The sequence below is a fragment of the Polypterus senegalus genome, chromosome 1 (genome assembly GCF_016835505.1).
Source record: "Polypterus senegalus isolate Bchr_013 chromosome 1, ASM1683550v1, whole genome shotgun sequence".
Classification (NCBI taxonomy): domain Eukaryota; kingdom Metazoa; phylum Chordata; class Cladistia; order Polypteriformes; family Polypteridae; genus Polypterus; species Polypterus senegalus.
The window spans coordinates 196,473,093-196,489,589 of NC_053154.1; the positions used below are offsets into that span (position 1 = coordinate 196,473,093).

Here is a 16,497-nt window from a genome sequence, read left to right on the forward strand (position 1 = left end):
TCTAGTACTAATTAAATACTTAATGACATAACTTAGCACAGATGTAAAATGTGTTGCATATGATGTAAATGCCAAGTGAGCCCCTAGAAATATTTCAATAATATGTCTCAGCACTTGCTTTTTTATTTTCTAAGCCATTTGACATATTTGTCATTTAGGGTTGCCACAGGAATAATCTGTTTCCATATCTTCCTGTCATCTGCATCTTGCTCTCTCACACCCACCACATTCATCTCCTCTCTCATCACATCCATAAACCTCCTCTTAGGCCTTCCTCTTGCCTGGCAGCTCCATCCCTAGCATCCTTCTCCCAATATGCCCAGAATCTATCCTCTGCACATGTCCAAACCAACACAATTCGCCACTCAGGCTTTGTCTCCAAACCATCCAACCTGAGTTGACCCTCTAATGTATTTGTTGGTAATCCTGTCCATCCATGTTATACACCCAATGCAAATCTTAACATCTTAATTTCTGCCGCCTTCTGCTTTGACTCCTGTCTTTTTATCCGTGCCACCGTCTCCAACCCATATACTGTAACATAACTGGTCTTACAACAATCTTGTAGACCTACCCTTTCACTTTTGTTTGTACCCGTCTGTCGCAAATCACTCCTGGCACTCTTCTCCACCCACTTCACCCTGTCTCTACTCACTTCTTCACATCTTTTGCACCACTCCACGTTACTCTGTGCTGTTGATTCCAAGTATTTAAACTTATCCACCTTTGCCAACTGTACTCCCTGCATCCTCACCATTCCTCTTACCACCCTGTCATTCACACACATGTATTTTGTTTTGGACCTACTGACACCTTAAACGCATCCATCACTCCTACAGCAGACCTCACCACCACCACCACCACACTTCCCTCGTACATATCCTGTACCACTCTTACATACAGTACTTCTCTGCCTCTCCCCACTTCCTCATACAATACCACAACTCCTCTCTAGACATCCTGACATATATTTTCTCCAGGTCCACAAAGACACAATTTCCTTTTGTCCTTCTCTATACTTGTCAATCAACACCCTCAGAGCAAACATTTCATCTGTAGTTCTTTTTTCCGGCATGAAACCACACTGGTGCTCACTAATCATCACCTCCCTTCTGAACCTAGCTTCCACTACTGTTTCCTATAACTCCATGCTGTTCTGCATGCTCTATCCCTCTGTAGTTACTACACTTTTGCACATCACCCTTATTCTTAAGAATTGGTACCAGTACACTTCCTCTCCTGTCATCAGGCACCCTGTCACTTTCCAAGATTCCATTAAACAATCTGGTTAAAAACTCCACTGCCATCTGTTTTAAGCACCTTCACGTTTCATAGGTATGTCTTCTGGACCATCCTTTATCCTCTTCATACCTGTCCTTACTTAATCCATTGCACTTCCTGGTTCACTATTTCTGCATTATCCAGGCTTCTCTTTCTCTCATTGTTATCATTCATCAGCCTCTCAAAGTACTCTTTCCATCTTCTCAACACACTCTCGTCACTTGTGAGTACATTTCAATCATTATCTTTTATCACCCTAACCTTCTGTTCATCTTTCCCATCTTGGTCCCTCTTTCTAGCCAATCGATACAGGTCCTTTTCTCCCTCCTTATTGTCCAATCTCACATACAACTCATCTTACGCCTTTTCATTAGCCTTCGCAACCTCTTTCTTCAACTTACACCTTATCTCCTTGTACTCCTGTCTACTTTCTTCCTCTCTGACTACCCCACTTCTTCTTCACCAACCCCTTCCTCTGTACAGTAATCCCTCCTCGATCGCAGGGGTTGCGTTCTAGAACCCCCCGCGATAGGTGAAAATCCGCGAAATAGAAACCATATGTTTGTATGGTTATTTTTTTATATTTTAAGCCCTTATAAACTCTCCCACACTGTTAACATTATTAGAGCCCTCTAGACATGAAATAACACCCTTTAGTCAAAAGTTTAAACTGTGCTCCAGGACAAGACAGAGATGACAGTTCTTTCTGACAATTAAAAGAATGCAAGCATATCTTCCTCTTCAAAGAATTCGTGTCAGGAGCAGAGAACGTCAGAGAGAGAGAGCAGCGCGAGTGAAAAGCAAAAATCAAAAAATCAATACGTGCTTTTGGGCTTTTAAGTATGCCGAAGCACCGCGATAAAGCGGCATATTTTAGAGTAGAATCCTTTTCCTATAGGCAAACAGCCCCTCTGCTCACACCCTCTCCGTCAGGCTCAGAGAGATTGAGAGAGACAGAGAAAAGCAAACAATTGAGCACCGCGCAGGAAGCATATCCTATATCATTGACGAGTTTCAGTTAATACGTAATACATGCTCTGATTGGGTAGCTTCTAAGCCATCCGCCAATAGTGTCCCTTGTATGAAATCAACTGGGCAAACAAACTGAGGAAGCATGTACCATAAATTAAAAGAGACATTGTCCGCAGAAATCCGCGAACCAGCGAAAAATCTGTGATATATATTTAGATATGTTTACATTTAAAATCCACGATGGAGTGAAGCCACGAAAGTTGAAGCGCGATATAGCGAGGGATCACTGTATACTTCCCTGTACGTCCCCATTCCACCATCAGGTTTTATTGTCTTCCTTCTAAGCCATTTGACTGAACTCCCAAAACTGCATATATTAAGTTTGGTTTTTTTTCAGATTTTGAATATTATCAGTAAGTTGATTGCCCAAATCAGTTCTTGGTCTGAGTTTTAGCTTTTGAGCCAGTGTGGCTTGTTGTCTTGACACCTCATTGAGTAATATTTGTTGAAAAAGAGTTAGTGGTATTGTGTTGTCTTAAGGTGGTCTATCCTGTCTCACATTACAAACTGTTCATCCGTCTGTCTAGTTACTGGGCTCACTTTTTCCATTACAGGTACAAGGTTACAGGTAAAGTTCTGGAATTTTTTGTTACTTCATCACAAATCACGGTTTTATACACCCTAGTCTTACTGAGCCAGGAGTACAATATTCTGTATATATGTGGAGACAACAATGAGTGAATTATGTTTAAAACGGGGTGGGAATCATTGGACGGCTCAGTGAGTATCACATTTCTAAACCAATCCAACACCTCATGAAGGTGTTGCCCAAAGTAGGGTCTGTGATTTTAAACTACAAAGAGCTGTGGTACTCTCATTAACCTGGTCCAGCAGAAAGCAAGCTTCTAATTACAATAAACTATACTCCTAAAAAGACCCCCATTAAACATACAAATATGCTCATGTTAAAAATAAACATAACATTTTGCAAAGGAGAAACCTTTCACGTCACTTAGATTATACATTGGCATTTGAAGACATCAAACATGAATGATACGTTGTTGCAGGTGCTGTGTGTGCTCTCTCTGTTTTTCAGTGTTATGATGATAGCATAGGAGTTGATCTATGCTTGAAAGAACTGACAGCTATGTGTGTTTATGAAAACATGAATTATAAAATATGCATTTTAAATAAACAGTGTATCAAAAGGTCTGTCATTAAGAGAGCTGATAACGAAGAGTCACAAGAGATGCAGATTTCAGTACTCAACAAACTAAAATCAATCAATCCACCAAACAAAATCAAAAGATGCACAGATGAGGGTGCACAACGTTCACCTTCTGACTGCAGATCTAAAGAAACAACTAAAGAAATTGAACATTACCATTTAATTGGAAATACAAACATGCTATGACAAAATAGCTGCAGCATAGTATATCCATAGACCACAATGTTTATCTAAACTCTGTTTGCTGTTATGCTATATAGTGATGTAATAGTCAGAATGACAGAAAGCTATCATAGCAGACAGAAGCACTTCTCAAATGAGTGGAGCCAAGTAGTTGTTTCTTCTGTTGCAGCACTTATTAAAATTATTAAGCTTCAGTTACCTTGAGCTACTGATCTCCTGAAGCAGCAAATTTAGCTTTTTGTTTTCTCTCAGTGTCATGTCTTTTGTTCAGTTTCTTCTGTTTTCTCCCATAAACCGCGACAGGTGCTTTAAAAAGCACAGACTGGGGAATTGGGGACAGGTGCTTTAGGAGGAAGCCCTGTGGGTGTTATCTTTGCAGCGCAGGACTTCGATGCTATTCACACTGCACACTTTATAAAAGGTTGTCCTCAGACATGTGGAGCAAGACATGATTATTGAATGAGAATGCAAGACTACATACACCCCCACACTAACTCATAATGTTCTCATTTAAAGTAAACAGTAAATACAATGTGCATGCCTTTGAGTTGGAGTAAAACAGAAATGTCTGGAGAATTAGCTGCACAACAAGAATACTAACTTCCTCTCTACCACTGTGCTGCTTTCAAAGCATCTCATACTCCTTATTTAGCAACTGTAAAATTAAAAATTCTGTCTTCCTTCCATAATGCATTGTGTGATAATGACTGTGCCTTTCCTGACACTTTACCATGTTTTTATGCAGGAACTTAGCTAACTGGACCAGTTCCAGTTGCATTGCCAGTGATGCCTGGACAGATCGTCAGCCTTAATTCATAAGGATTCTGACGTTTTTGGGTTTCTGTTCTTGTGAGTTTTTCAGAGACCTGACCGGTAGCGCTGACTATGTAAACTCCTGCTGAAAAGCACTTTGTTTTTATTGTGTTCCAGATGGCACTGTACTTTTGTGCTGGAGCTCAGCCAGATAAGTCATGTTTCAGACATTATGCATTGAATGTGCCACTCTATACTCACTTCACCTCCCCCATCAGACGCTATGCAGATGTTATTGTTCACCGGCTGCTGGCAGCATCCTTAGGTATGTACAATTACTTCATCTCTGTTCACTGAGAGGTAAACACAAGAAAAAATGATTTCTATGCAAACCTAATGTTATTCATTTAGTACCCTGAAATAGTAAGGGCAGACATAGAGAGCAAACCCAAGTGAGATTTGAAAATTCCTAATCTAACACCTTAACCTCCAGGCCACAAATGATGTGCAGGGATTTGAAGGTTGTCCCCTTTGTCCTACTTGCTTCTTTTCTTGCCCCTGGGCTCAGCCTTAGATGCTCAGTGTAATCCAGTGGCTTTTTGGTGGAGCTAAAGAGGGTTTGGCAAGTAAAGATCTTGTAAGTATTTATAGTTAAAAGGAAAATAATTTCAAATAAGCCTAAAAGATAGTGATGTTTTTAACACAAAGTTATATGAAAACGGTCTAACTTATAAAATCCTTTATGTATTTTTTGTTGTTATTATTTAAATCTATACTTTTCTGTCATCAGAGAGAAAACAACAAAAATCATTGTAAAGGAAATTGCAAAAAAGGGTGCATAAACTAGAAAGTCAGGGTATATAGGAACTATTAAGACTGCTTAACTGTTTTACAGAGAAGGTGGACAACAGAGTAATAAAATCGCTGACATAATCATACACTGGTATAAGAAGGGGTTAAAATAGTGATGGTTCATCATGTCTCACATGTCAGGATGTCACACTGGCCATAAGCCTGATGTCTCGTCCAGCATGTACAATAAAGAGTGATGGCGAAGGGAAGGCTCACCAACAAGACAGCACAACATTCTTGATGTGCTTTTTTTGTTGACAGTTTCGGGCTGTGTTTGGCAGATAGTAAAAAGACAGCACTTTTTTTTTGATGTGTGATTGTATTTCTTGACATTCCTAATGCTGAATTTCACTTGTTCCCACCCCTCCCATTCCCCAACAGGATGTGGCCATGACTTAATATTGCCCTTAGAAGACATACAGAAGCAGGCATCTCACTGCAATGATAAGAAAACAGCATCCAAGCGAGTTCAGGAGCTGAGCACAGAGCTGTTCTTTTCAGTGTTTGTAAAGGTAGCTATTGGTGGAATGGAGTGTTTGATTCAGAATTTGTTGATTGTAATTTCTTCGGAAACAAAGTGACAATTTAATTAAATGCTGAACAAATCCAGACATTGATCAGTAAGTGCATACAAATGGCCTGTACTGGGCTTTTGATTTGCATGTCAGTTTTTGAGGTTTCTTTAACATAAATGGCAGACATACTGTAAGCACTTAATTTGGCATCTTACCCATATATTTATTCAGTTTGCTCATTAAAAAAATACACTTATTTCCATTTAGTAAAGTTTTTAATTCTGTTTATATTTACAAATATATGAGTAAGATTAACATGGTGCAAAGAAGAGCTCCTACCATCAGCCTACTTTTGGGCTTGACGCAGCTTGAGTATTTGAGTGGCCCAAGTTCAGCATTCTGCTTGTGCTTAGCTGCTGAGAGTTGGTGTTGCCAATTCCTGTTTGTCAGTTTCTCCCTAATACTGTGTCTGTTTTCACAGCCGCTTCTGTCATCACCTTTTACAAGACCTAATAGCCAATTGTTGTTGTAATTTATTATTCAGGGGCTAATTTGTGCTTTTAATTCTTGATTTAGTTATAAATATCTTGTATCTTATTGTGTCATGAACCTTGGAGCTTTGGGTATGTTTGTCTAATCACTCTGACTATCTGGATTATCCCATCTTTTAGCACACAGTAGTGCATGCTATTTTTTACTTTTTATTTCAAAGATGAAGTTTTGGTAAGAGTTTACTTAATTGCTTCAAAATTGCATTCATTTTAAACTTACAGTTCAGAAACTTGCTGACACACATTCTTGTGGGTAGTTACAGTATATATGTATAGTGGCATATTACTTGTAACTTGCATACCCTAAGAATCAACAAAGTCAACATGTTTTTTTGTATATTGCATGTATGCCTTCATCATTTTAGCCTGTTTCTCGCACATGTGCATATTACAAGTAAACTCCCAAATTTAGTCTGAACAGATGTTAGTGTTAAAGAAGTATTCATTTAATTAATTATCTGAAAGCAGAAAATGATATAAAATACAGTATTTGCCAGAATACACTACATTATATTAATTGGATTTGTTGTTGCATTAATTCCCATTTTTGTAACAAATGTAGTGTACCTTGTCAAGATAGTCCTTCTAGATTATAGGGTTGTATGTCAGCCTACATCAAGTTGTTTGTTTCTTTTTTGCAGAGTATGTCCTAAAGACGACCTGATAGGTCTTTGCATACTCTTCCTTAGTTAACTCATTTAATAGGATAGATTCTCAAAGATATAGTAGGGAAAAATCCTATCCAAGAAAATGTCAAGAAACGTTTGGAGAAAATAGATGCATAAGATTGGTAAGTTTCATTTGGACAAATGGCCTATTCCTGTCCATGTTGTTCTAATGTTCTTAAAAAGTATTCAAATAAAGTACTACAGGTATATTCCTTTGTCCATTTTCACATCAAAGTAACATTCAAATCTGATATTTCAGAATTAGGATTCAACTTCAGGAAAGAATTGACAAGACACAAACCTAATAGAAACAAGTGATAACAACCAAGGTGTTTTAATTCTTTTTTTTTTTTTCTTATATAGGATAGTTGCCTAAAACTAAGTCAGATTAAAATATTGTTACTTCATGGCAAATGTGGGTTTGTGGGACATGAAGGACATGCTCTCTCTGTGACAGGAGTGTGGACCATTGGAGTCTGAAGCCATGGTGATGGGAGTCATGGACAAGTCGTTTGATGTGCTGGTGCTAAAGTATGGTGTGCAGAAGCGAATCTACTGCAATGTGAGTACACTTGAGGTTCACAGTGATAATTACACCAAAATGGAGTAGTTTAGGAAGAGAAACAGACCTTCGCTGACTTCCTAACCAACATGACTGCCAGAAGGACAAGTGTCTGTTACTCCTAACAGCACTTGATTGGTGCAAATTAATACCAGCCTTTGTTTATTTACTCTCCTCCTTCATGTTTTCTTTTTTTTTTTTTTTTGTTTAAATGTTTCATACACAATCTAGATTAAAAAACAGGCTATATAAACAAAAACAACAATTATATTACTTTTATAAAATAGCATTTATTAATAAAATTATTACATGTTTATGGTAGCTTCCTTCAGCAGTGACATTCTGTCCCTTCCTTGGAAGCATGTTTGGAAGTTCGGTTCTGTAAGGTCTCTCAGTACATCATTCACAGCCCCTTTAATGTTTTCAGTCATTTGAGAACAGTTTCCATTTAGGTGATTCTTCAGGTTAGGGAGGAGGAAAATCTGGTGAGCATGGTGGCCATGGATGCACTGAAATGTGCTTGAAGGTTGGAAGCTCAACACAGGTCAGCACACAGTGAAGGGTGTATTGTCATGGTGGAAGAATCAGTTTTGCCAGATTGACGTCAAAGAAGGCTTGTGCCAAAAAACGCTTGAGTCCAGAATAATCTCTGTCAGTTCCCTTTGTCTTTTTATATCTTTCCATTTCACAGTTTAAGCAATTTTTGATAGCATGACTCTGCTTATTATTCTTGTGTTTTATTTGTGGCAGGGTTATTTTTTGATTCCTCGGAATAATGGCAGTGAAGCAAGCAGCAGCAGGTCTCGTTGCTGCTAAGTGCAATCAAATGACGAACTGCTAGGCAGCTATGGAGACTGTACTGCCCCAACATATTTGATTTTGTGGCGGGCCTTGTGAGTCCCTTCTTACCAGTCTTTTGAATGCATTGCAGTGAGAATTAATGTAAATTAAGAAGTTAAGGCTTCATTTGCTTTGCTTTCAACAAGAAAAAAATGTGATGGATCGATTATTGTTGTTTTCATACACCGCAACAGTACCTTTTAATGAACACTTTTATAATCAATGTATTTATTTAAGGTAATTATTTGATTTAATTTCATGTTATTTGGAAGGCAGACTGTGTTCCTTCTTATGTTAGTTTTCTGTAGTAGAGATTACAGAGAATGTTTTAATTTCCTGCAAGTTATTAAAAAAATATTTACTGACATTTAAGTATATTCCCTTTTCTAGTTATGTGGTTTTAAATATCAAGACATACAGTTCCTAGTAATCAGTAATAAGCAGAGTAATTTTAGGTGACAACATTTGTTTAGCAGATGTTATTTTGTCATTACTTATTCACCAACAGTAAGACAATGTGTAGATGCTAGGTGTTTAAAAAATAAAAAAAAAAGTAGACCTTTACAGCTGCAGTATGAAATGAGAAGGTTCCTGGAGCAAGGCATTGACCAGGAAGTGCTGCCACTTCTTTATAAAAGCCGAACCCATGACAATCTGGGCAGTTCAGACTATACGTTGTGAACTTTGGCCCGGACACACACAGACGGACAACATAGTTTCACCCAACACACCGTTTATTTACATTATTTACAAAGTCTACCGTGCTCACAAACCCCAGTGCCTCTTGCACCGATCCCCCCAATGTCCAGGCCACACAGTCCTGTGCCTCTCTTTCTCCTGGCCGCCTCCAGTCCTCACTCCAGCTCCTTTTATAGGAACCCGGATGGGCTCCAGCTGCTTCCCGGCAATCTCCCGCGGACACACCCCCGTGTGGTGGAAGTGCCGGCTGCGCACCCGGAAGCCGTCGGGGTGTCCCCTGTCGTCTTCCCCCAGCAAGTGCCGGGCTCCCAGGATAATCAGGCACTGGGGCGCCGCCTGGCGGTGGCCACGGGTCCCTACAGGGCTGGGCTTCCAAGCCCTGTACCCGAGGCCCCCAACGTAACCAAGACGGACGCCCCCTCGCGGTCTGGAGGAGGCACAAGCCCTCTTCTCGTCATCCTGGGTGTCCCGGCCGGGGACCACAATGTGAAACATAATAAAGTGGTGAGCATAACACTAGAGAGACAGCGAGATAATATTTACTAACATTCTTACTGAACCTTGTTCAGTGCTACATTATATGATGACAAACAACCTTACACCATAAACTCTCTTTGGTAATAAAAAACATAAAATGTGCAAGGGTGGCAGAAAAAAACAATGTTATTTACAATCTGATAAATCAACTGATAAGATGCAGATGCTCCAAGTCAGCATTGTGACTTGTTTGAACTCTGAAGTACCCAGTTCTACAGTAGAGGAGACGGAGAGAAATAGCAACATTCATACAACTCACTAAAGGTTTCCTTCAAAATAAGTGTACTGTCACAATGCTAATATGTGAAATTTTTCTCCTTATAGTAACCTGCAGAGTGCTTCACCAGGCTCTTGGAGACCAGTATGCAGTGATAAGGGATCACTTTGGTTTTTGCTCTATACTAATGGTTTGAATTTGCTGTACACCTAAAAGTTGTTAGAGATTTTTTTTTATATCTGTTGAGGACTCTTGCTGGTGAGCTGTGTAGCTTTTTTGAGTAAACATTAATTACCATATCTGTTTGACCTTCTGAGTCTATTGCTTTATGGGCTATCTTTTGATTCAGGCTAATACAAAGCATAAATACCTGGAATGAAGTTCTCTATTAACCAAGTTTCCTATTGTAAAAAGGCATATGGCTTCAAAAAGCAGACACTGCCTTTCAGATTGATGGTGCTTTATTGTTGCAGGCCTTACCTCTGCAAGACTTCACTTTCCGCAAAGTAGGGAAAAAGCCAGAAATGAAGCTTATCTGGTTGCCTGAAGACCCAGAAGAGGATCCTTTGTTGCAGGTCAGTATGAGTATTTGGTTCTTCTCTTCTTCACAAAACTTTTCTTTGAGTGTTTAAAAAGTCCAGGTCCCTTCAGATGTTTGATGAGGTTCTTTGTTTATCCCAATTCATTGTCTTTCATAGGAAAAAAAAAAGATTTCTACAGTGTATTTAATGATATAGGGAGAAGCAACATTGAACACATCTTCCACAACACAACACAATTATGAGCCTGTTTCTCAGCATTCCAGTACCTCAATTGTGTCATTCTTAACAGACTCAAAACTGAAATCAGAATCAGGAGGCACTGGACAAATCAAAAAACATCATCCTTTTAGTTCTGCGGATTTGCATGTTCTCTCTTTCTTTTTCAGGAGATGTTTTAGCTCCTTTGTTTTCCAGGGCTTCTTGTTTGGAAAGCAATGCACTGTTTTTGTGGGTACCACTGTGTCAACACAGAAGTTAATATAGTTTGTGATGCTGTGACTAAGTGCCTTGTTATCATCCCCATAGGACTCCCACATCATTTCCCTGTCTGACATTTGGAAGCAGACATTCAGATTAATTCCATACTCTATTTCCTCACTATTCTGTTGGTAACAGGTTGCTGTCTAATAACATTCTTGTAGCTGGGAATATGATGAATCAGGTTGTAGCCAAGTCTGCCCAAGGGAGCCAATAGTTTACACTTAAGGGCATCTTTAACATTTGAACAGAGCAGGTCCAGTTTGCTATTTCCTTGAGTGGAACTATTATGCAGTGCATCATGGGGTCCATAACATTGTGTGGTTTTATTAAATATAGTGTGGCTCGGTTCAAGCTTGTTGGGGGTCAGCTGCATGGTCACAAGGAGTTCAAAGGGGGAAGCACGTTGATCACTTGTTACTTGCAAGTACAGTCAGCTCAGCTGTTCCTAATTGACATTCTGTGGGTTAGGTGGAGCACCTGCAGCTGCAAAGTAGAAAAGGAAAGCGAGGAAAATCCAGATAACATGGTGCACAGCAGGAGCACCAGTGAGGAGGCATGGCAAGTTGGGAAGAGGCCTTGTGAGGAGTAGTGATGGCCCAAGAGCTAGGGTCGCTGCCTGTTGATCAGTGCAATGGAGTGGGGGCAACCATTTGCTCCGTAAGCTGTCCGTACGCTGTCCATGGACGCCAAGGTATGGCTGTGGGACACATTGCAGTCAAAGGGATGAGTGTGTTTGCAGGAAAGCTTCTTATGCAGCTGAGAAGTCTTCGAAAATGTGAGCTGCAGAGGCACAAAATAGGAAGGAGGTACTGGAGTGCAAGTTATCACTAGAATTACCAAAGCCTACGAAAAAGCTTGTAAACCCGGCCCACCTTAAATCCCATCGCACCTCTCCATCCGCGTCTGTTGTCTTTATAAATGTGTTAGTCAAGACAAGCAGCAAGCAGCCTACTATTCCATCCCCCCACCACCGCAGAACAGGCACAAAGTTCTCCCAGCTCAAGCCTTGATTATCTACAAGTCAGGTACCTAGAATTGTATAGGGAAATAATAGATCATTATTTGGAACACATTTCATGTGTGTTCCATTTCTACAATAATCTATGTAAACACATTGTTAAAACAGAAACGTTTTTCATGTTTTAGTAATAAATGACAAAATGTAGACATAAACTGTATAATGTGTGAAGCCTGAAGTCCAAACATCAAATAAACACTTTCACAACAGGTACAAGGATGATGCAGCAGCTTCCATGGTGTAGTGATAAGAATTGCTGACTTGTAATCGAGTCCCCCGGTTCGATCCTGACTACCTCATATATTTACCGTTTTGAGTAGTGAGTTGCTCTTATGGTTAATATTATGCAACTAGCAAAATACCCGCGCTTCGCAGCGGAGAAGTAGTGTGTTAAAGAAGTAATGAAAAAGAAAAGGAAACATTTTAATAATAACGTAACATGATTGACAATGTAATTGTTTTGTCATTGTTGTGAGTGATGAGTGTTGCTGTCATATATATATATATATATATATATATATACACATATATATATACACAACATTTATTTATATAGCACATTTTCATACAAACAGTAGCTCAAAGTGGTTTAAATATTAAAGAATAGAAAAATGAAAGACACAATTATAAAACAAAATAAATCAACATTAACATCGAATAAGAGTAAGGTTCAATGGCCAGGGGACAGAAAAACAAAAACTCCAGACGGCTGGAGAAAAATAAAATCTGTAGGGATTCCAGACCATGAGACCGCCCAGTCCCTCTGGGCATTCTACCTAACATAAATGAAACAGTCCTCTTTGGATTTAGGGTTCTCACGGAAGGGCTTGATGATGATGATGGTCACGTAGACTTCTGCCTTTTAATCCGTCCATCATTGTTGGAGCATCATGAAGCTTTGAGTAGGTGGAGGTGGCAGGCCACCACCACAAAGAAACCGGAAAAAGAAACAGAAAAGAGAGTAGGGGTCAGTACGATTTTAGAGCCACCATGAATAGTTATTATGATGAATTGAACATACAGAGTATCAGGATTAAGTTAAATTAAGATTAAAATGAAGTTATAAAAGGCCATGTTAAAGTAATGTGTTTTCAGCAGTGTTTTAAAGTGCTCTACTGTATCAGCCTGGCGAATTCCTATTGGCAGGCTATTCCAGATTTTAGGTGCATAGCAGCAGAAGGCCGCCTCACCACTTCTTTTAAGTTTTGTTCTTGGAATTCTAAGGAGACACTCATTTGAGGATCTGAGGTTACGATTTGGAATATAAGGTGTCAGACATTCCGATATATAAGATGGGCGAGATTATTTAAGGCTTTATAAACCATAAGCAGAATTTTAAAGTCAATTCTGAATGACACAGGTAACCAGTGTAGTGACATCAAAACTGGAGAAATGTGTTTGATTTTCTTTTCCTAGTTAGGATTCTAGCAGCTGCATTCTGCACTAGTTGCAAACGATTTATATCTTTTTGGGTAGTCCTGAGAGGAGTGCGTTACAGTAATCTAGTCGACTGAAAACAAACGCGTGAACTAATTTCTCAGCATCTTTCAGTGATATAAGAGGTCTAACTTTACTTATGTTTCTTAAGTGAAAAATGCTGTCCTAATGATCTGATTAATATGTGATTTAAAATTCAGATTACAGTCAACAATCACCCCTAAGCTTTTTACCTCCGTCTTGACTTTTAATCCTAATGTATCCAGTTTATTTCTAATAGCCTCATTGTATCCATTATTGCTGATCACTAAAATTTCAGTTTTCTCTTTATTTAACTTGAGAAAATTACTATTCATCCATTCTGAGATACTAGTCAGACATTGTGTTAGTGAATCAATAGAATCAGGGTCATCAGGTGCTATTGATAAGTACAGCTGTGTGTCATCAGCATAGCTGTGGTAGCTCACGTTGTGCCCTGAGATAATCTGACCTAACGGAAGCATGTAGATTGAGAATAACAGCGGACCCAGGATAGAGCCTTGTGGAACACCATATTGGATATCATGTGTCTTCGAGTTGTAATTCCCACAACTAACAAAAATTTTCTCCCTGTCAGGTAGGATTCAAACCAATTTAAGACACTGCCAGAGAGGCCCACCCATTGACTAAGGCGATTTCTAAGAATGTTGCTGATCAATGGTGACAAATGCAGCACTCAGATCTAAGAGGATGAGAACAGATAAATGGCCTCTGTCTGCATTTACCCCAAGTCATTTACTACTTTAACGAGTGCAGTTTCTGTGCTGTGATTTGTTCTAAAACCTGACTGAAATTTATCAAGAATAGCATGTTTATTTAGGTGGTCATTTAACTGCATAATGACTGCCTTCTCAGAACTTTACTTAAGAAGGCAGGTTAGAGATGGGTCTAAAATTTTCAAGAGCTGAGGGTCAAGATTATGTTTCTTAAGTAGGGGTTTAACTACAGCAGTCTTAAGACAGTCTGGGAAGACCCCAGTATCTAGTGACGAATTTACTATGTCAGAACATTATCAATTAGCACGCCTGATACTTCTTTGAAAAACCTTGTTGGTATCGGGTCAAGGACGAGGTGGAGGGTTTTAATTGAGAGATTATTTTTTTAAATCAGGTAAATCTATCCTAGTGAAAGAGTTTAATTTGTTTATAACAGGATGCTGGGGTTTAGGAGGATCCTTAGTGTTGGGGAGATATACTATGTTATTTCTAATATCATTAATTTTTGATTGAAAATACAGCGACAGCCTCACAGGTTTCACTGGAAGCACTTAGGAGGCATTCCTTTGAGCTACCTGGGTTTAGTAGGCGATCAATTGTAGAAAATAAGACTCTGGGATTACTAGCATTGTTATTTATAATCTTGAGAAATAGCAGCGTCTCTCAAGACAGACAGTGTTATTGTATTCTGTTATTTTGACTTTTAATATTTCATGGTGGATAGTAAGTTTAGTCTTCCTCCATTGACGCTCAGCTCTACGGCATGTTCTCTTTAAATCAGACACTCTTTGGGTCTTCCATGGTATAACAATGCTAGAAGATTTTTTCACTGTCTTTTCAGGTGCAACTATGTCAACAGCAGCTCTCACTTTAGAATTAAATCTTTCCACCTTACTATTTACATTGTCCTCGCTATTATAGCTGGCACTATAAACGGACTGATTGCTTAAAATGTTTGTAAGTTTTAAAGCTGCTGCGAGTCAAATTTTTAACAATATGCTTCTCATGAGTGTTTTTATCATTATTTCTATATTAAAAGTAGAAGAAAATGGTCTGATAGACCAATATCAATGATCTGTTTTATATCAACTTTCAGTCCTTTAGTAATCACTAAGTCTAATGTATGACCTGCTTTATGTGTAGGCTGATTTATGAGTTGTCTCAAATCAAAAGAATCCAGGAGGTTCATAAATTCTTTTACTTTTAGATCACACTGATTATCTATATGAAAATTAAAGTCGCCAACTATTAGGAGTGTGTCATAGTTAGTAATTAAAATTGACATTAAGTCAGAGAATTCCTCAAAAAGACGCGTTATATTTAGGAGGTCTATACACGGATAGTACTAGAACGTGAGAATCTCCATGAATAACAACGGCGAGATACTCAAAGGACTTGAACTTACCAAAACTGACATCTTTACATTTTAATCGCTCGAGTAAATGTTAGCCAATCCGCCCCCTTTTCCCTGGCGGTTTGCATGAGTAAAACTGTAATCCGGAGGCAGATTCGATTAAAACTGCGCTGTCTGAATTAAGCCATGTTTCATTTAGTGCAATAAGATCTATTTTTTATCACTAATAAGATCGTTGATAAAAACGTTTTGTTAGTTAAAGCTCTAACATTTAATAGTGCCATATTTAATGTTTCGAGGTGCAGAGATGAGTACTATGTGCGTTATTGATATTTGGAATAGGAACTAAATTATTATTATTAGCGCTCTGTGTGTATTTTTGTTTAATCTGTGATCTGTTTTATAGTTTTAATACATTGTTCCTCTAAAATAGTGATTTTAATTAGATTATTGGAGTTTATGCCGTATTTCCTAGGTTTTCTACGTGCATTGAGATTGCTTATTACAGTATTAATGTGTGCACTTTAACGGAAGACTCTATTAAACATTCATCATGTCCTGGCACAACAGTATTATTTCGGAAGGGGTTAAGAGCAGAGATAGATAGTCAAGAAAACGAATTACCTTCGATATGTTTTGGAGAGGACCCGGCGCGAAACTGTTCGGATGCAGGCCATCACGCTTGAAGAGACGCGCCTTTCCAAAAGAGATTCCAATTGTTGATGAAACCGACATCCTTCTTCTTGCAGAAACCCTGTAGCCAGTTGTTCAATCCTAGCAGACGACTGTAGTACTCGTTGGATCGTCTGACGAGAGGTAGTGGACCAAACGAAGATCTTTGCCGATGGGGTCCTCTCCTTCGTGTCTTTAATCAAAGCTGCAAGTCAGCCTTCAGGATTTCTGATTGTCGGTGCCTTATATCGTTTACGCGGCATGCAAGACGATTGATCCAACTGCCCTCTCCTTGTGTTTCTCGTAGACTACTGGTGCACGCCTCATTACATCTCGGACATGAGCACCTGGAAAACAAGAAACAAACGATTTTGCATTAGG

At 39.0% G+C, this 16,497-nt stretch overlaps 1 protein-coding gene across 2 annotated transcripts in view; it reads left to right on the forward strand.

Annotated features, from left to right (window-relative positions):
- dis3l2 (DIS3 like 3'-5' exoribonuclease 2) overlaps nt 1-16,497 on the forward strand; it is a 516,063-nt gene that overhangs the window by 484,180 nt on the left and 15,386 nt on the right. For both annotated transcript variants that reach the window (XM_039766315.1, XM_039766323.1), the window contains exons 17-20: nt 4,595-4,742; nt 5,651-5,781; nt 7,461-7,565; nt 10,332-10,433. In XM_039766315.1, coding sequence (XP_039622249.1) covers nt 4,595-4,742; nt 5,651-5,781; nt 7,461-7,565; nt 10,332-10,433 — 486 coding nt within the window. The remainder of the gene's footprint in view (nt 1-4,594; nt 4,743-5,650; nt 5,782-7,460; nt 7,566-10,331; nt 10,434-16,497) is intronic.